This window comes from Lissotriton helveticus, chromosome 6 (genome assembly GCF_964261635.1).
Source record: "Lissotriton helveticus chromosome 6, aLisHel1.1, whole genome shotgun sequence".
Lineage (NCBI taxonomy): Eukaryota > Metazoa > Chordata > Amphibia > Caudata > Salamandridae > Lissotriton > Lissotriton helveticus.
The window spans coordinates 641,993,109-642,014,299 of NC_136067.1; the positions used below are offsets into that span (position 1 = coordinate 641,993,109).

The 21,191-nt window shown below is 42.9% G+C and overlaps 1 protein-coding gene across 1 annotated transcript in view; it reads right to left on the reverse strand.

The window, feature by feature from the left end:
• Positions 1-21,191, reverse strand: part of LOC144762818 (vomeronasal type-2 receptor 26-like) — a 662,664-nt gene that overhangs the window by 288,227 nt on the left and 353,246 nt on the right. The window contains exon 3 of the mRNA XM_078648099.1: positions 17,990-18,802. Within this exon, the coding sequence (XP_078504225.1) occupies positions 17,990-18,802 (813 nt within the window). The remainder of the gene's footprint in view (positions 1-17,989; positions 18,803-21,191) is intronic.

Genomic DNA, 21,191 nt, shown 5'->3' on the forward strand with positions numbered 1-21,191 from the left:
ATGCCTTTAGAAAGGCAATACATACCAGCCGTAGCTTAAACACCCATTGGCAACAAGGTCATAATATTAGTAGTAAACCTGACCAATACAACATGGTTTATCACTCAAATATCAGCATTAAAAATATTTTGGAAATTCAACCCTCAGCTTATCAGTTCTGAAAATACACACATTCTAGCTTTGAAAAATTTCCTATTTTGACATACATATTTTAATTTGGTCAAGCGAATGCTTCTAATTTAGTAGGCTGGACTGGACCCAGGAAAGCTACTCTTAGGCAGCTGAAGAGCTACCAGTGGCTCACGAGCTACTTGTTGGAGAAGCCTGGTCAAAGGTTAGCCGTACGCACCCCTGCTTCAGGCCTTTGGTGGTTGATATACATCTGGAGAGATGCGTACCTGCCCCCAACTTCGTTTGTACCCAAGTATCTGTATGCAGCAAGACCAGATGTTTCTGATGGGCAGGTGGTATTTTCCAGTTGTTCCATTTGCACCTCAATTCAGCCCAAATTTTATGGTGAATACCAAAGATACAGGGGTAGCTTAGCCCCCTTCGTGGCATTCACTAGTAGGGAGAGGACCATAATGTTAGTGATGGTACTCGTGTGCTTACAGAATCCAGTTTGGTTGAGGGAGGTGATTGAATTGCTTTAAGCCTAGGATATTAGCCCTTCTAAGATGACCCCAGCAAAATATTTGGTCTCATTATCGAGAAGAGCGACCAGTCTGTAATTCTTTGCACTGGACTTGTCACCATGTTTGTAAATAGGTGAAATAATAGACCCCCTCCAGGAGGCCAGGACTTTTCCTTCTATTAGGGTTGTCTCAAACACCGGCAACAGATTCTCTGCCTAGTAAGATGGTTCCTGCTTGAACAGGGCAGATGGTATGATATTTGGGCCAGGAGTCCACTCTCGCCTTCCTTATGAAATTTAATTTGTTGAGGTTGCACTCCTTGTCATTTGATAATTTCCATGTGATTGCTTTTGTTATCGCTTGGTCCGCTCTCACTACATTGTGGTGATATGTATCTGGCTAGAACTTGGCAGCTGCCCCTGGTCGAGTTCTCGTCAATTTCGAGTGATTGAAGTGTTCAGACATAAAATTGGCCCAAGCCTACTCAGTTAGATGGGAGCTGAACCCGCAAGGGTTAGGGCATTAAAGAATATTTATCAAAAACATGCACTGTGCTGGCTTTTTACATCATAGAGCAGCTTGATCTAGAGGGATTCCTCTTCTTGCATTTTTAAGGCCCAATTTATTTTTTCCCGGTTGACTTTGTATTGTCTTTGCTTTCTTTGCAAGTGGCTGTCTAGTGGACGCTACTACAGCTTCTTTGGTATATTATTTATGGCTTTCTTGAACGCCCTTATTTGCTCCTGCTGAGTGGCAGTGTGATGCCCCCGCCAAACCCATTCCTGAGTCATTTTCCTGGATTTTACCAGAGTGGTATAATAGTCCCCTAGTGCTTTCATGAAGGCTTCCAATGCGTCTATGGAATTAGTGCTTATTTCTTGTTGCTGTTGCAGTAAATCCTTGGCTGAATCCAGTAGGTTGTTTGAGGCCAGAGGGTTGTATTTCATTCTTTTATTATTCAGAGTGTAAGTGGATCTGGGCGCTTCCCTGGTCGAAAAAAAGGTTTTATACTTACTTTAAGCATGACCTCTTGTTGGAGATGGTTGCTTTGGTCTTTCTCTCCTAAGCAATATATGGAGATTAGGTGAAAAAGAGGAAGGAAGACAAACGTAAAATCTAGTGTAAAACTAGCTGTCATTGTATGAAAGGTTGCTGCTGGTGGATAATCTTTAGCGAACCATCTCCTGAGAGCCCGGAAACTGAGGTGCTCAAGCTCCCTTAGGAGCCTCTTTGTGGTTTTATTTTGCCTCCTCATTGTGTTATCTTCCTGAGGGTGATAGACCATTGCAACAATTGGGCAGATTGGAGTTCATCTTCCTCTCCTGGTGCCAATAAGCACAAATTAAAATCTCCTGTTAATATGATGTTTGAAGCCTTGGTAATTCATTTCCAGCAGTTTCACCCCTTCTCCATGTGTCTAGGATGCAGGTACACGTTTATCATCACTGCCTTCAGGTCCAGCTTCTCGCATCTTATTGATACTCCAATAGCATTTAATGCATTGGTTGTTGATGGTTTAACTGACTGTTCTTTGACAGTGCCAATACTTTCTATTGATAAGTAAATTGGCCATTTCTGGCCCCTTTGTAGGTCGGGAGATGGTGTTCGTGTGACCCCCAGCCTGTGACAAGAAAGAAGGGTGCAGCTAGGAATAATCAATACCACCTTGGTGGAACCCGATGTTAATCCTTTAATTAATTACTCATCACAGGTGTTGTGAGATAGGCAGGCAGTCCAACTCCATCCTTACTTCCGCCTGTCCACTGGTATTTAAGTGAAAGGACTGGTTTTCTATGTGTACTAGTTTTTCTTGTTGAAATGTCTTTTCATGTTTCAATTTATTTTGAATGCAATTTTCATGTAAAAAGTTATGTTGGTGTCATGAATTTTGAGTATCTATTTTTAACCTCTGTACACTTGTATATATTGCGCACACAATTGTATGTTATTGATTCGACTGTTTGACAGCAGTTTCCTTTGAAGTCATACGGACGGATTTATGAAACTTAACTATAAATGAAAATAAATCCTTTTGTAATATACAACGTCTGTTTCACGCAGCACAAATTGGCTGTGTGTGCATCAATTCAGTATAAAACAAACCTGTCTAGCCATTTTTGTTCTGTTTAGCAATTGTTGAGGTCCAGGCTAGCCAGTGGTAGGATCCAATACCTTCCTTTGTGCACAGTGATGTCATGTAATGTAATGTAATGTAATGTAATTGCCCATTTATACCGCGCAACAATCGCTCCAGGGAGCATCTCGGCGCCAATATGTGGTCAACCTGATGTCAAAGTTGCCATTACTGCTTGGAATGATCAGGACCGGATTCACACTAGTGCTCTGGCAGCTATGTCTGGAAGGTTGTAGATCCAGGTTTTTTGTTGTTTACGGAATTCTGATTCCTTAGCCAGTGCTCTTAGGTGTGGGGGAAGGGCATTCCAGGCTTTTGCACCTAATACCGCCAGGGATTTGCCCCCACGGGTTTTAAGTCTAAACCCTGGGACGGTCAATAAATTGGCGTTGGAGGATCGCAGTGCTCGGGTTGGACAGTATCTTACAAAAATGTTTCTTAGGTATAAAGGGCCTAGGTCGTGGACAGCTCGAAAGGTAATTATCAGCACTTTGTACAGGACCCTTTTTGTTATGGGAAACCAGTGTAGTGCATTGAGTGCTTTGGTTGCTGAGGATTTTCTCGGCCATTTTAAGACCAGTCTTGCTGCCGCATGCTGTACCATCTGGAGTTTATGAGTAACCGCCTTATTGGTTCCAGCATACAGGCTGTTACAATAGTCAATGCGTGATGTAACTAATGCAACGGTAACTGTTTTCCTCGCTTCAAAGGGCAGCAAGTCAAAGAACTTCCTGAGTCCCTTTATCACCCCAAAACAGGTGCCTGCCACTTTTGACGCCTGATGTTTAAAAGATAAGTCGGCGTCAAAGTGTACCACAAGATTACGGGCTGAGGAGGTGGTGTGAGGCGGTATTTCTGCCTTCTCGGGCCACCATAGTCTGGGAATGAAATCATTTTTTGGGCCTATAGGCATGATCTCAGTTTTGCCTGTGTTACATTTTAGATGGTTTCTCCGCATCCAATCAAAGGTGGCCGTTAGGCAACATTTGAGCTTTTCCTCCCAGACCTGGTTATCTTTATCCATTACCAGGATAAGTTGAGTATCGTCGGCATATGCTATTACATCTATGCCAAATGACTATATCAGCTTTATCAGGGGTGCGGTGTAGACATTGAATAATGTCGGGCTCAAGCTGGAACCTTGAGGTACTCCTGTCGACAGTGATTTCTCACTAGAACGGAAATCCCCCAAGGTCACCACTTGTCTCCTGTCACTTAGAAAGTTTCTTATCCACTCCAGGGCCATGCCTGAGATGCCAGATGTTATTAGCCGGTCTATTAAGATAACATGTGAGACCGTGTCAAAGGCCGCCGACAGATCTAATAGTATCAAGACGGCCTTCTTTCCTTGGTCTAGGGCTGATCGGATAGATTCAGTAGTGAACAGGAGAGCTGATTCCGTAGAATGTTGGGTCCTGAAACCTGCTTGATTTGGGTGCCATGCTTCACTGTTTTCCAGGAAGCAAGTAAGCTGTTTATTTACTATCGACTCTGTGATTTTGCACAGTGCCGGGAGGAGTGAAATGGGACGTAAATTTGACAGTATAGTTGGTCAGGGAGCGTTTTTTTTTGCAAAGGTTTTACTGCTGCCAATTTCCACTCTGAGGGGACATTGGCTGTAGACAGTGAATTATTAACGATGTCATTTATTTCTAGATTGACAATTTCTGCAATGAGATGTAGGAGTCCAATGGGGCATGGGTCAAAAGGTGATCCCGATTTTGTTGCCAAATTGGCTCGCTTAGTCTCCTCCGGACTAATTGTAGTAAAGGCTGTGAACTACGTTATCTCCTGCCTTTTGTTGTCATCCTCATTCCTTGAATCCGGTATAGGGACCTCGAAATCTTTCGTCAGACCCTGGACCTTTTCTTCAAAGAAGTCTGCGATAGAGTCACAGAGTATTTGTGAGGGCGGAATGTCCTGCATTAAACATTTAGGTTTATTAAAATCATTCACAATCTTAAAAATCACTTTATGTTTGCTATTGGCTGTTTCTATTGCTGACGTAAAATACTTCGTTTTTGCATGTTTGATTAGTGCGTGGTACGCACTCTTAATCTTTTTATATTTACCACGTTCTATACTGTGATAATTTTTCCGCCAGCTACGTTCAGCTCTACGTAACTCCCCCTGTTTGTTTTTAAGTTCTCGATCGAACCAAGGGGCGGATTTCTTCTTTTTCCCGGGTCTGGTTTTATTTCTTCCCTGTCCAGCCATACCTTTCAGTTCATTCATCCAAGCCCTAAAGGTATTTAGATTTGGAGGGTCTACTGTCCTTGGTCTACATTCTCTAGCCATTGTGGTTAGTTCTGGGTGGTTAATAATAGCTTTCCAGTCATCCTGCCTAACCAAGTTACGTTCTTCTGCATGTTTGTTCTTTCTATTAGTCTCTAGTGAGAACATAAAAGGTATTCATGCGTGATCCGTCCACGTTTGGGGTCATAGTGTCAGGTGCATGCTGAGAATGTTATTGTTTAAAAAGTGAACTCTGTAACTGCACTTGCTGCAGCTTGGCTGTACTTGGCAGGTGTTTTTTTTTTATTTGTTTTTTTTTAAAAACCTTTATTTAGCAAGAAAGAAAATACAATTACATGCCTACAACCCTCTGGGCCGGCCAGTGACATACCAGAGAGGCGGTATAGCAGTACACAGCTCATCAGCCGACAACCAAGGGTCCGGCAGCAATGGTACACGATATTGGTCAAATCCATAACGATAAAATATGGAAAGGTTTCATTTTTTAAAACAAGCAAACAAAAATATCCAAGAAAAAGAGGAAAACGAGGCTGCATCCTAAATTGTTGTGTCTGTTCCATATGATACGGGGAGAGGCAATCAAAGACAATATGGAAAAGCAGGAGAACCTCCAGGAGATAAAGGAGGGGGTGGGGAAAGGGGGACCCAGAGTCATAAACATATCAATATTGTGATACAGGAGGGAGCCGAAACGTATACTCAAGGAGAACAAGGAGTGTCAGGGGGACCAGTGAAGGGGGGATCACATATCTCCCCACGGTATGAGTTCCAACTTGGCAGGTGTTGATCTACTTCTGTGTAGTCTCTCCTTCTATAAACTCACTCTTCAACCAGACCGCCTCAGAGTGAATCTCTATAGATTTCTGGCAACGAGGATGGGATGCTGTTTCTTCGCGGTTCAGTCGCTGCCTGCTTTGAAGTCTCACACATGGTCCCGCTTCCGTCGACTTGCTGGTGGGTCAATTTTGGCTATTTTGTCCCCTTTCCCAGCTTCCTACAGTTGTTCTGCATGAGCGTCCTGTGCGAGTATACACATGCGCTGGTGCATGTGCATTTGGGTGTAAACGCACGCGCTAGAGAACGCTCGCGCTTGTGTATTCTCATGGCACGTCTTTCAGTGTTCTGTGCATTGCCAGGACAACCAACCTCATTGTTCAGCATGACTCCTACTTGACACTGTTTCTTCAGCAATGTTTTGTTTTCTTCAGAGGGATCTTTTGTTTACAGCGTTTTACCATTATCGGGCCGCTTTTAAGCTCCCTTTGCACTTGAGCATTGTGAACTCCAGCGAGTCGCTCACCACTTCCACCTTCATCTGCCCTCTGCCTTTTGCTGCCAGTTGTGGATTTCAGTGATTCACACACTTTTCACAGAGTTTCAAATGTTTTACACTTAGTTTGACCTACGTGTGGTTCACAGTGATTCGCACACTTTCCACATTGCTTTCTTTGCTCTGTTGTGCACTGCTTTTTCTACGTGGATCCCAGTGATTTACACATTATTCCTTCAATTTGCCATTTTGTTTACGTTACCTGTATTTTTTTTCCTTAACATCACTTCATTTGGTTCCTGGCTTAAACTTATTTTCTGCCAAGTCTACCATGCAAGCCGTTTCGCCATCTCCATCTTTCCTAGACACCCCATGAGAACCACCTGTCAAATGGGATGTATGGTTCCAATGGCACCTAAGTGTGCCATTGGAGCTTTAAGGTTTGGTGCTAAAAGGAAGAAGTGTCTACTCCTTCACTCTTTAGGCTTTGAGGGCAGGTCCATCTTTAAATATTTACAAGAACTGACTATGGACGACAACAAAGTCATCGATGAATATCAAGGAGCTTTGTGCAAACTCAAGATACGGTTTGACAAACAACCGAGTTTGATGGTTCTAAGTCACAAGTTCTTTAAGAGGAATATGTTGATGCCTACATTTCTGTTCTTAGGAGGTTGGCTTCAGTTTGCATTTTCGAAAAGTTTACTGATCAACTTATTAGAGATCAGTTTATTTGCCAGTGCAGGGATAAGCATATTAGGCTCAAACTGCTAGCAATGGGGAACCCGTCTCTCGTTGAAACAAGTTGCAAAAAGCATTGAAATTTCAAAGGTTTCATTGAAAGAGCTTTGATGAAAAACCTCTTGAACGCGTCCATGCTTTTGGAGTATCCAAAATGTAAAACTTAGGTCTGTCAAGAGCAGTAGCAACAATGCCACCAAACCTAAACCAGATTTTACCATTCCTAACAACGTCTCCGCTGTGGTATCTCACCTCATTCCAAAGGGAGTAGATACCCGGCTACTAATGTTATGTGTAACTTTTGTAAAAAAAAAAAGGGTTATTATGCTAAAGTGTGCCTCAGAGGAAATTTAAGAAAAAGAGTGTAGCTTGTGTTATAGTATCTGACGACAACTCTGACCCGGAGATCATTTCTGTTGTTCTTGATGATTTTTCTTCTAGTAATGTGTTAGATGAACCTGCACCAGGTAATCATTCTCTATGTGTTGACCCCATTGTTGAAATACTCGTTGGGGATGAAAAAAGCTCCAACTGTTAGTTGACTCTGGTGCTAGGATTACCATGATAACTCAAAAGTTGTTCACTGAAACATGGGGTGACAGAGAGTTATTTCCTCCTGACCGCTCTCCTGTCTCCTATGAGGGACGTAAAATTTAACTATTGGGTTTCATTGAAGATGTTGTGATGTACAAAGATAGAAGGATCAGAGGGAAAATCTATGTGGCCATCAAGAGGCTCAACATTCCCGGGTGGTTTCACCAGGGATTGTTTAGGATGGTACTCAAGCCAGGCACCAAGGAGTAAGTTATGCTAGTGACCTGTGAAGATGAGGGAAGTAAATGGAAAACCTAATTTCCTTCTGTATTTGGTAATACACTTGGAAAAATATCAGGGTTCAAACACAAAATAATTGTAAGGGATGGTGCTATTCCCGTCAAGCACAAACTTTGAGGCGTCCCATTTAGCATTAGAGATGACCTTAACAAAGAACTCAAAGGCTTGTGTGGCAGGGGCATCATCGAACCAACAGAATCATCTCCATGGTTGTCATCCCTGGTTGTCGCCCGCAAACGTGATGGACAATTGCGTGTGTGTGTCCACCTCAGATCCCTCAACAAAGAGATCTGGGTTGACTCCCACCCTTTGCCTAGAATTAACAATCTGTTCACAAGTGTTAATGTAATGTAATGTAATGTAGTGTAATGTAATGTAATTCGGTACTTGAAAAGCGCAGCTGTCACTCCGCAAGGAGTATCCTGGCGCTAAATTGGTTGGAGGTGAGAGTGAACCTTGAAGATACTAAGTAAGAGAAAGATATAATTTGTCTGGGGCAATGAATACCCAGGTCTTTAGGGCCTTCCTAAATTGAATTTCTGATTTAAGTAGCCTTAGATGAGGTGGCAGTAAGTTCCACGCTCTACTCCCAAGAAAGGCTACTGTTTTTCCTACTTTCAGTTTGTATCTAAAGGTGAGGGGTTTGAGCAGGTTCGCTGACGATGACCTTAGTGTCCTGGTGGGGGTGTATGGAGCAAACTGTGCTGCAAGATACTTAGGTCCCACATTGAGCCTGGCTCTATAGGTTAAGGGTGCACTCGAAGTTGGATCTGGCTAGCGCATATCACCAGATTGAACTACACCCCGACTCCCGTGCTCCCACGGCATTTGTGTCCCTTCTTGGAACATTCTGATATTGAAGAATGCCTTTTGGGCCTGCCTCCACTGCGTCAGTGTTCCAGAGGGTTAAGCAATACTCGACAGCTTAAATAAGCAATATTCACTTGTAACAGAGAAGGGTTTGGCAGAAAAAGAAACACACATATGCAAAATTTATAAGAAAGACTTCTTATATTTCAACTCATGAAAAGTATCCATATTTACAACAGCAACACATATACAAAAGGTTGTATGTACAGTGTAAAGTGCAGTGCGTCCCAAGTGATTATGTGAGCAAAAACAAACACAAATAATGAATGATCTATACAGTTTTGCGTTATGGGTATTTACACAGGGAAATGACCAAGCAATCTGATACAATAATTGTTAGCAGTGACTATATGAAATCACAAATCACTGTGCTAATAGGTTCCTTCCCTATAGCGTCGACGGCGTTTCGACCTGCTTGATGGAGGTCTCGTCAGGACTAAGCAGTGAGGGACATCTAGGGAAAAGGTGAGAGTGGTTTTTAATATGTGTGGTTGCTGTACTCTGTAATATTGTGTGGACTTAAAAATGGGGATTAAAATACCTCGTTGTTTTATATCTGAACACCATCCAAACACATTTGACCTTCACATCTACCATACAGAAAGATACCATCCCATTTCTGGATTTAAACATCCAACATGATGAGAACAAACTATACACATCCCTTCATAGAAAACCTACTGAAAAGAATACTTTATTGTCTTATAAAAGTCAACACCCTAGGGCATTGAGAGATGGATTGCCCTTTGGACAATTCTTGAGGATCCGTCGCAATTGTGCCCGTAGAGAGGATTATCTGAAGGAAGCAGAAATATTGAAAAATAAATTACTCACAAGAGGTTACCCCAACAAAATAGTTAAACAATCGCTCAAACGCGCCTGGTATTGCCCCCGAGAAGAACTTTTGATCACCAGACCAAAAGCCAAAATGGAGAAAATAGTATGCGTAACTACTTTCGGAACTCATACCAACAAAATCCGTAAGAGTATAACGAAAAATTTGGATATTATACAAAGTATTGATCCCTCAATTGAGGTGCCCTTGTTTGCATACAAAAGAGGGAAAAATTTGAAAGATCACCTAGTCAGATCCTCCAATGAAAAGACCACTAAGACAGGGGGCACATTAGAAACACTTTGGAATCTTCCACCAATTCTAGGCCACCATCCCTGTGGAAACTGTGTAATCTGTCCATTGACAGAAAAGACAAACATCTTCAAATTTGGAAACTTTGAACATACACTTAAGTTCTTTTCCAATTGTAACACACGCAATGTTGTATACTGTATTTGGTGCCCTTGCGGTCTGCCTTACATTGGACAGACGCAACAATCAGTTAAGGCGAGAATAGGACAGCATCGAAGTCGCATACGAAAGGCAGTTCTGACAGCTCCATTGGTATGCCACTTTCAAGAAAAAAATCACTCTGCAGATCAGTTGAAATGGCAAGTCATAGACATTGCTACTGTACCTGAGAGAGGTGGTGACATCTCACAAATATTACAACGTCGTGAATGTCACTGGATTGACAGAGTCAATTCCATCAACAAGGGGTTAAATTCTGCTGATGAATGGAGAGGATTTGTCTCCAGTTTGACAAACTAACTGTGACAAACTTTCTAGCCAAATTTCCCTGTACCAACATGAGGTTGAACTACGTATTGTACGGTGTTTTACTGTATACATGGGCGAATCATTGTTATGTGACAAGTATATCAATATGAACTTTACATAGTACGCTGACTCAATCATGCCCAAAAAAATTTTGCAAATGTGGTAGCATATTACTGTTATAAACTTTATGTGCTGCTTAATTTTACTAAAAAATGATAAGTACTGTTTTAAATTTGTATACAGAAAAGATAAATGGAGTGTTAATCTATGATACCTATGTTGACATAAGTCGTGCATTTATGATACAACATCTTCATACCCATACAAAGGCATACTGCATTACTAGTGCGTGGCGATTTGCCTCGGGAATTGGTACACAGTACATGATCCCGCCTCCCATGAAAAACGCTAGTTTACAACCATGACGCGCTAGCGCTACTCCCGCCCCTCTAGATGCGCGCGCACATGTCACGTTATAGACGCATTGACGCACGAAACCCGGAACTCCACTGTTTACCAAACAGCTGACCGGGAAAGTGCGATCGAGCGATTCCGCGTCCGAAGAGCAGGTAAGCTCTAAGACACCCTGTCCCACACCACCCTCTCCCGTCATAATACATCATTTTCACCATATGGCCCTTTTTTCATCAGGTATTACCCTGCTTCTCCAACTACAACCTGAGTGCCACCAGACTCAATTACCACGAGCAACCACAGTGGTAAGTGACTTTACTATACCATGACTGACCCAATGGTAACGTTGCCCCACAGCGTTCGTGAATCTTAACAATTGTTCTATATTTTTTTTTCTCAACAGTGCCCGGCTGGGTACACTGTAAGTCCGATTTAATTTACTTTATCACGCATGGGTTGCGTTAAGCCGAGACACTACGAGGTATTTTAATCCCCATTTTTAAGTCCACACAATATTACAGAGTACAGCAACCACACATATTAAAAACCACTCTCACCTTTTCCCTAGATGTCCCTCACTGCTTAGTCCTGACGAGACCTCCATCAAGCAGGTCGAAACGCCGTCGACGCTATAGGGAAGGAACCTATTAGCACAGTGATTTGTGATTTCATATAGTCACTGCTAACCATTATTGTATCAGATTGCTTGGTCATTTCCCTGTGTAAATACCCATAACGCAAAACTGTATAGATCATTCATTATTTGTGTTTGTTTTTGCTCACATAATCACTTGGGACGCACTGCACTTTACACTGTACATACAACCTTTTGTATATGTGTTGCTGTTGTAAATATGGATACTTTTCATGAGTTGAAATATAAGAAGTCTTTCTTATAAATTTTGCATATGTGTGTTTCTTTTTCTGCCAAACCCTTCTCTGTTACAAGTGAATATTGCTTATTTAAGCTGTCGAGTATTGTATATTCTATATATTCGTATGCCACAGGAACCATTGTTCTTTGGATATACACTTTGCCCTGGTTCCGCTGTGAGTAGGGTTCCCTTGTTTCCCCTTTTCCCAGAGGGTTAAGCAGCATCTTTTGAGGGAGGTTGATGGGGTGCTTGTCTCTCAGGATGATGTGCTGATCTATGCCAAACACGCTGATTCACATGACACCATCCTCAGAAAAGTACTCAACTTTTTTTAAAAAAATGGTTTTGTTCTTAAGTCCCAAAAATTGAAGTTTCTTTGCAAAGAGATTGAACTTCTTGGTTATTTACTATCACAGGAAGGTATTAAGCCTAGGCAAGGACTTATGGATGCCATTTCCAATGCTTCTGTACCCAAAGACAAGGCTGGCGTCAAGTCCTTGCTAGGTTTGTTTGAATACTATTCAAGGTTTATCCCCAATTATGCTCCAATTGTTCGGCCCATTAGCAATATGCTCAATTAGGAGTTAAATTTGATTGGTCTGAGGAGTGTGATTGTGCGTTCAATGTAGTCAAGCCTTCTTTGAAGAACAGTGAGGTTCTGACCTCATTTGACCCTGATTTGCCCTGCTGTATAGCTGTAGATTCTACTCAAGTGGGTTTAGGGGCTATCCTCACACAAAGTTGTGGCGACAGAGCAAACACTGTTGCCTTTGCATCTAGGGTGCCGAGGAATGCAGAGGCCCAATATTCCGAAATTGAAAAGGAATTACTTGCTTGTTTATTGTCGATTGAAAAGTTGTGTCCCTATGTGTGGGGAAGATGTTTCAAACTAGTCACAGACCACAAACCTCTGGTTTCCATCCTTGGTTCTGGTCCTAGTAAGTGTTGCACTCCCAGGATAACAAGGATCGTTAGAAAGCTGCTTCAATACCAATTTGATGTTTCACACATTCCAGGCGGTAGAAATGGTAGGCCAGATTTTCTTTACCGTTTTCCTCAAAGCAGTGATGGATGTGAAGGTACTGGCTTCCAAGAATTGTGTGAGGAAGATGCTGAAGATTGCTTTGTGTCTGCCATGGACATCTCTGATCTCGCTGTTTGGTCGGAGGAGGATTAGAGAGCAGCTTTGTTAGAGGATAGTCTTCTTAAACAAGTGTGTGTGTTAGTCAAAGAAGGCTGGCCTAGGGAAAATGGGTTGTCTCCTCTCTTGCAGCCCTATTAGAAAATTGAATCTGAAATCTATTAAGAGGATGGTGTACTCACGAGATGTGACAAACTAATACCTCCTCACTCTGTTAGGCCCACCATTGTCAAAAAAGCTCACAAGGCTAATTTAGGTGTCACGCTCACCAAACGTTGTTTTCGTCAGGACTTCTGGTGGCCGAGCATGGATGCTGAGATTAGTGTGCTCATGGAAAATTGTCCTGTGTGTTGCTCAGCTGAGAAAACCTTTAAGATTTCTACTCCTCCCCTTTCACCTATCGAGTGTCCCTCTGGTCCCTGGATCAAGGTAGAAGTCGACATCATGGGTCCATATGAGGTATTACCTTTGGGAAAGAAGTACATTCTAGTTTTGATTGGCTATGCATCTAAATGGCCTGAGATTAAGATGGTCAAGGAAGATAGCTCTACCAGCGTTATTGCTTTCTTGAAAGATGTTTTTCTGAGGGAAGGGTTTCCCAAGTTCCTCGTCTCAGATAATGGGACTCAATTTCTGAGTGAATATTTTGAGTTTTTCTTGACTTCCAGTGGTGTGTAACACTTGAAAAGTTCCCTCTATCACCCACAGACAAACGGTCTCGTAGAAAGAATGAATCGGGTGGTGAGTGAGTGTGTAAAGTGGGTGGTGGGAGGTAAACCATGACGTTATGAAGTCTTTAGAGAGCATGCTTTAATTTTATAGGACCACCCCTCACTCATCCACTAAGGTTTTCCCGTTTGAGCTCCTAAGGGGTAGAAGGGCCAATACATGTTTCAGGCTCAGATGGATGATCCAATGGTTAAAATCTGAGTCTAATGTCGATTGCCTTATGGAAATCATCAAGTTTAATTCTGATTGTGTGCAGAGTAAACAAAAGCTATGGTTTGACAAAAAAAGGGTGTCAAGGTTGTTCCTCTTTATGTGGGTGATTTTGTTTGTATCAAGATTCCCGCTGTTAGACCTGGCATCATTGGCGTGAGTCTCCCTTCCATTTTTGATGGATTGCCTCCTCTGTTTTGATATGTTTTTGCTGGTTTTAGGCTTTGGGCACTGTGCCACTGCTAATCAGTGCCACAGTGCAAGTGGTCCCTATGTTAAATTGATGTACTAATTGGTTATTCCATGATTGGGTTATTTGATTTATCTGTCAGCCCCTAGTACAGTGCACGTGCCCAGGGCTTGTATATCAAATGCTGCTGGTGGGCTTGCAGCACTGGTTGTGCCACCCACAGAAGCGGCTTGTAAACTATGTCTCAGGCCTGCCATTTCAAGGCCTGTGTGCAGTCTAGCACTGCCATGTCGACGTGGCCAAGTGCACCCACTTGCCAGTCCCTAAACCTTCCATTGGCTTCATATTAGACTCCTCTATGGTAGGCCCAAGGGCATGGTGTATTGTAAGTATAAGGTAGGACATGCTCTGATGTGTGTAGCATGTTCGAATAGTGAATTACAGCTATTTTTGTTTTTCACTATTGAAGGCTACCTGTTCTCCATAGGCCAGAATGGGCAGTTAGATTATTACATTCTTATAATCCTAACTGACTGATGGAACACAGTAGAAATTCGAATTCAGTATGCCTGAACTCAGAATAATAAAATACATCTTTTAGTAAAGTTGTTTTTCATATTCTGTGTTTGAAAATACCACTTTTAGAAAGTAGGTATTCTTGCCTAACTATCCAGGCCTGCCTCAGCTCGGTTGTGTATTCCTTGTCTGGGTTTGTGAGTGACAGGGCTGGGGAATTCCAGGAGACAGGCTGTGGCAGCCCGGTGGTGAACAGAGAGATCTGCATCTACATGGGAGGGAGGAGTTGCATCTGGGACCTGAATAGGACTGGGCCTTCCCTCTACAATGCTGGCTCCACCCCCTGTGGCGTGTCTGATGTCTCTGCCCTGCACTGTGAATGGAGAGGAGGAATCATGTCAACAGAGTGCTCCTGAGCTGCATCTTCCCTCCCCTGTGCTGACTCTACCTCCTGTGGGGTGGCTGTTGTCTCTGCCCTGCACAGTGAAAGGAAGAAGAGAGTCATGTAAACAAAGTGCACAGGAACTGGTGTGGACTAGGCAGAAGCCCCTCTGCCTTCAGAGAACAAAGGATTTTGGGGTATAAATATTGGGACCCTGATCCCAAGAAATTAGATCACTTTTGGACAAGAAACCTTTCTGCCAAGGAGAAAAGCCAAGGAAGCTGCAGGAGTTTGGACTGCCCCTCTGCCAGTGGGCTGTTGGCTGGGTTGGCGTGCAGTGGTTACTTCATTGCCAAGGGAAAGGAGAAGGAACTTTGTAAGGACTTTCATCTACAGAATATTCTCCAAGGGCTTGAACTGTGCTTGCCTCCTGCTGAAATCTCAGGGACAAAAGACTTCACCTCCAGCTCCCTCCGGAATTTCCTTGCTGGGAATTCTGACCCCAGACACTTGCGTGCCGCTGGGAGCTGGAAGCACGACGCATCGAGAAGAAGCGTGTCGCTGCCGCAGCTGAAATCGTTGCAACGCCGGAGAAGTGAACCTTCGCCGCATCTCCCTGGAAGCGTGTGTTCATCGAAGCTGCCTGCTGTCGCATCACCGGAGAAGCGTGACGCCATCGTGAGAGTCGTCATCGCATCACCGGAGAAGCGTGTTGCAGGGCATGTCGCGGCTCGAAAGTCCAGAGTCATCGCAAGGCTGCCAGGGCGTCATCGCATCGTCATAGCATCGTCGCATCAAGGGCGCCATCGTCTCGCATCGCAACCCGATCATCGCTTCAAGGCGCCATCTTGCGCACCACAACAGGCCCGCAGGCCGAGAATCTACGCATCACCTCCGCACCGGTAAGGCTCACGACGAGTCCCCTACTCTGCGCAAGCATTGAGGCAGGACGCAACCACTCCCCCGGATCACGGAACCGACGCATCTCCCCTTTTGCGAGCCTTTTGTTTACTTTGCGTTACGCATCCAGGTACTTTGTTGAGAACTTTGTCGCATTTACCATCAACTTGAACTAAGCAACTTTAATCTTCTTTGAAGCAATATTAACTGTAGTTTTGTGGATTTTTGTCGTTTGTGGTCTTGTGTTTAAGTCTATATAAAGAATACAAAACCTTTGTTGTGTCCATCGGTAGTGTTTTCACTGTATTACTGTGTATATTCACAAATGCTTAACACACTGCCTCTGAGATAAGCCTGTCTGCTCGTGCCAAGCTACCAAGTGGGTGAGCAGGGGTTATTAAGGAGTGTAATCCCCTTATCCTGACTTAGAAGTAAGGGTCCCTATTTGGACAAAGGTGAATACCATTGCCAACTAGAGACCCCCAGATCTAACACTGTGCATACCAAGAAAGGGAAGTATAAATATGGTGAACCTATCAAAGTTATCAAGATCGGTAACAATGCAGTTCAAGTGGAAGGGGGTCATTGGTGGAACCTGTCTAAAGTATTCAAGACAAGGTCAAGCCCCTTGTCGAATGGCCAAGATGAGCTTGTCCCACCTGTTCCTTTTGAACATTGGAGTTCCAGAGTCATTGTTACTCCTAAAAGGTTTTGTGAATAATCTGTTTTATTTTATTCCTTAGCTCTGTTTTCTGGTGAATCTTGTCTTTCTTTTCTTTTCATGGTTCTCTACTCTTTTTGAGAAAAACCCTTATTTTAAGACTTTCGGTATTCACAGAAGGCATTTAGGAGTCCAAAAGTTAGGAGTCCTAACTTTACTACTACTAAATTGAGAAAATTCCTAATTTTAAGACTTTCGGTATTCACAGAATGCATTTAGGAGTCCTAAAGTTAGGAGTCCTAACTTTACTACTACTAAATTGAGAAAAATCCTAACTTTAAGACTTTCGGTATTCACAGAAGGCATTTAAGAGTCCTAAAGTTAGGACTCCTAACTTCTGTGAATACCGAAATGAGTAAGTGCTTTCTGTGAATACCAAAATGAGTAAGTGCCTTCTGTGAATACCAAAATGGTAGTAAGTTTAGGATTTTGTCTTAAGTTAGTTCTGTGAATCGGGCCCTGTATGTTTAAGTATTCTACATAGTCAAGACAGCCTATTTTGCTTAACGTTTACATAAAGGGCTCATGAAGCTCCTGTGAAGATGAGAAAGTCCCCAGGTACATTATCAGTTGCAAATTTGCACTAACATAACAAGCAGTGTTAAGTTAGTGACAAACAGTAATACAGATTTTCAGTGTCAGGTTCTACAACAGAGGGAGGTGGAACGCTTCATGGGGAAATGGAGTGCTGACTGTCAAGTGTTTTATGGCTGATGAAAACATTGTCAAGCTGTTGAACAGAAGTCAGGAATTACCATTAGCAGTTGGCTGAGGATTCTTGAACATGGCTAGCGTGGCATGTCTGATCATCTTAAGATGTAGGAACCTGTGCTACTATCATTTGCTTGCACCAAGGCAAAGTTAAAAAAAAAAAAAAGGGCCATATTATCAAGAAAGGGCGGTACATTATCGCCGCTTTTATCGGCTGGAAACTGCTAAAGTGGCGATAATGGGCTTCATAATATGCCCCTGTGAATTCCCATAGAAGCCCAGGTTCTGATGTTAACCTGGGCTTCTATGGGGATTCACAAGGGCATATTATCAAGCCCATTATCGCCACTTTCGCGGCAGTTTCCTGCCGATAAAAGCAGCGATAATGCATCGCCCTTTCTTGGTAATATGGCCCATAGTGTGGTGAAGTAAATGTAAATGTACAGGAATTTATATAGCGCAAATCACCAAGCGGTTTCTAAGCGCTTGCTTAGGGAACCCGTCCTGGTATTCCCCTGTGAGATAACCCCGGCAGGGTATCCACAAGGTGAAAGCCAGGCATCCCACTGCGAGGGGCCGTTGTGGAGATTAAGCAAGCTATTGCCCAGAGTCGCAGAGTGTGACCCATGAATCGAGTAGGCACCGGAGCGAGAATTGTCGAGTCCATGGACATTTTAGGACTCCAGACCACGCCGAGCCGGGAATTGAACCCTGGTCCCGGGCTGACCTCTGCTTCCAGGTCTGCCTCCTCTAACCAGTGAGCCACACTTCTCCAGTAAGTAAACTACAGTAAAATGTTTCTAAAGCAAAAGTAAAACAATAATTAACTCAAGAAAATAATTTACCTGCCATGGATGAACTGTACTTTTCATTCCTGGTTCCTCGCTGATCCTTTCTTGGTCAGAAACATTAAGCATTAAATGTAAAGCGTATGCTGCAGCGTACACAGCAGCATAAATGCTGTAGGTGAGTCTGAAACTATCTACATCATAAAGTGACATTTCTAAGGTTTTAAGTTTTCCAATTTGAACGCAGCTAGATTCATTGTGCACTACTTCAAAAATGCTGTTATCTCTGCAGGCCATTTCAAAATACCAGAGTTTTTTAATGAAGATATTGTCTGGCTGTTTTGAAGGGATGGCACTTTGGAGATACTCCTTTAACCCAGGAATCTCTCCTTTACGAACGGACAGGACTATGGAGCCATTCAGTGGATGCAGCAGATTTATAAGACCTTTGTTGGTGAGAATTGTCGTGGAGGCTCCAGTAATCCAAATTTTACCAGACACATTCTTCCACTCTTCCTTTCCCACGAGCAGTAGAAAGTAAGTATATGTGCAGTATAAGATGATGACATTTGCTGAGTGACTATTGATGTCTTCAATGGCCTTCCTGGCGTCCACATCAAGGTTGGGTTGAGTGATAACCGAAGTGTATTCAATGCAGATACTTCTCTTGCTAAAAATAACTCTCAGGTCTTCACTCGCCCTCTGGCTGCTGTCATCCTCAGATACGATCATTCCAACCCAGTTCCAGCCAAAGTGCTGCAGAAGTTCAACAATGGCTTCTGCCTGGGAGTGTTCATCTGGAACGGTGCGGTACAGAGATGGAAACTGGACCCTATCACTGAAGATAGAATCCAGGGCGCCATAGCTGATCTGCAAGAATAAAGAGAATACAAGGCTAGTATAACAGTTGTTTGCATTATTATTAAGAACAGACATATCTGCACAGTTTGGCAAAATCGCTTTAGTCACTTTGGCAGTACTTCAAGTCTATAATCCTTAAACTTTAGATTTGACATGAAAAATACTATCAATGTGAAAATGTAACTTTTATGAGAAAGAGTATATGGATGCTCATGTCAATGTAAACTACCATATGAAATGGATCGTCTGGAAGTTTCAGATTATATAGCAGAGATGGAGTGCTATTTGACCAGCAGCCGGATTACTAGTGTGTAGACGGTCTTTATTTAGCCGAACATAAAGAAAAAAGTGACTCCTGGCAATGGTAGGGTCATGGCTATTGTAGAAGCTGCATGTGTGAAGAATTTAAAAGAAAGTGCAAAAACAAATGTACAAAAGTGCATGAATTAAGCTAATTTGTTTACAGATCAAAAAACAGCTAAATCAATTTTGAATAAAACATGTATTTTGTTTTAAATATTAAAATAAGACATGTAGGAATCAAAACAACTGGTTTAGTAACTTCATGATATGGCACAGATATTTCACACTGCAGTCTAGGAGTATTTGGCTGTCTGCAAACATCAATGAGTTTGATTTCAAAGCATGATACATACATCTTTTTTCAATTGTGTTTATTTTTTAGGGCTGGGCCCATTTTGGGCTTCTTCAGAAGGCCTGGTATTAGTTTTAGGATTCTTTTAAGGAGGATTGTATTGGTTAGTATTTCTGACCTGGCTAGATAGCAGCAGTTGACAAACAGTAGCAAACAAGGAATGCAAAGAGAGATGGTATCTGTGCCACAGAGGGAGGGGCATGTACAGTAAGCAATTGGTGGTTGGGGCACAGTGTCTCGGGATGCTTGCAGGAGGTAAATTGAGTGAGGCACAGTAATAGGGCCTCTGTGGAACAGAGAAGTGAAATAAAGACATAGGTAAGCAATGCATCAGGGGACTTTATTGGAGTAGTGTCTACTCACTCAGCTAAGTGGGTTCAGGCACAGCTACGTATTGATACCATGCCATGAGTGGCCCCTTCAGACACACTGCCATTTTACGCAGTAATCAAAAATAGAATGGACACTAGTTTCTACAAAACCATTGGTTTGTACTCGAAAACCCTCATAGACATCCTGATTTTATCGTTGCGGTATATCTTTTTTCCGCCCCACCAGGAGTCGTGGCGTATTCATAGGGTAATCGATTAACGTGCTGGGTGCCAGCCTCACCCGAGGCTACCTCCGGTACAGGTAGAAGTGTCCAGAAATAGTGAAAAGGGAGGTAAAAAGGAGGTAAAAAATAGTGACTAGCCAAAATAGTTATTTATTGAAAGAAGAAGGGTCTAGTCACTATTAGTAAAAGTTTGCGATATGAAGGTAATCAAGTTACTGGATTACCGCATATCTATGGAAAATATGTCAACATGTTTCAGCTCTCTAAGCCCAGCCGGGTCTACGGAGCTTTCGTCAGGACAAGATCATATACAAAAAAAGGGAATTTGATAAAAATAACTCTCACAACTTGTGTAGTTTATGCTGATAAGTAGCATTGACTTATATTCAAAATTCCAATGCTGTATTAAGCTCGGTGATAGCTTCAACAGGGGTCAAAGAGTCGCTTAGTGGTCTTTTCTGTGAGGATTACAAGTGGGTACCGCGCAATAATAAAACTGCTCAGTCGCTTACCAAATAGAAGAGAACAGGATTTGCTGCCATTTTAGCCATCCAATGTATCTTGGGAATGGTAGATTTGTTTTTAACATGCTAGGCAGTGTTTAAAGTGGGCAACGTCCTGTCTCTGCTGAGCCCTAATTTCAGTCCTTGGAAGAGCAGGCTCCAAAAAAGAAATCTGTAAGTAAAAAAAAAATATATGGGACTGACACGCTTGGAGGCAATACCTGACTAAAGTCATTGTGGAGGGGACTTTGGGGAGAAAGGAGTGTAACCAGTAGGAGGAGGATGGTGAGCTGTAGAAGGATGAGGAGAAGGAGTGGACCGCCCAGGAGGGCTAGGATGACCAGAGCCACGAGTACCAGGACAAGAAGAAGCAGGCCTAGGGTAATCTGATCCACAAGGACCAAGGTTACCAATCCCAGGGAGGACTGGGACAAGGAGGAGCAGGACAAATAAAAAGCAGACTAGGGTTACCGGTACCAGGGAGAAAAGGATCATGAAGAAAAGAAGGATGTAGAACAAGATGATCTGGATCCAGTGGACAAGGGCCTGAAGGAACAAAAGGGCAAGGGGTGGAAGGAACAGAAGGTCTTGGACCATAATACGGGGAGGGCTTGGAAGGCCCGAGTGTACCGAGTAGAAGGGCGGAGGACGTCCAGGATCAAACGTAGCAGATCTAGGTGTACT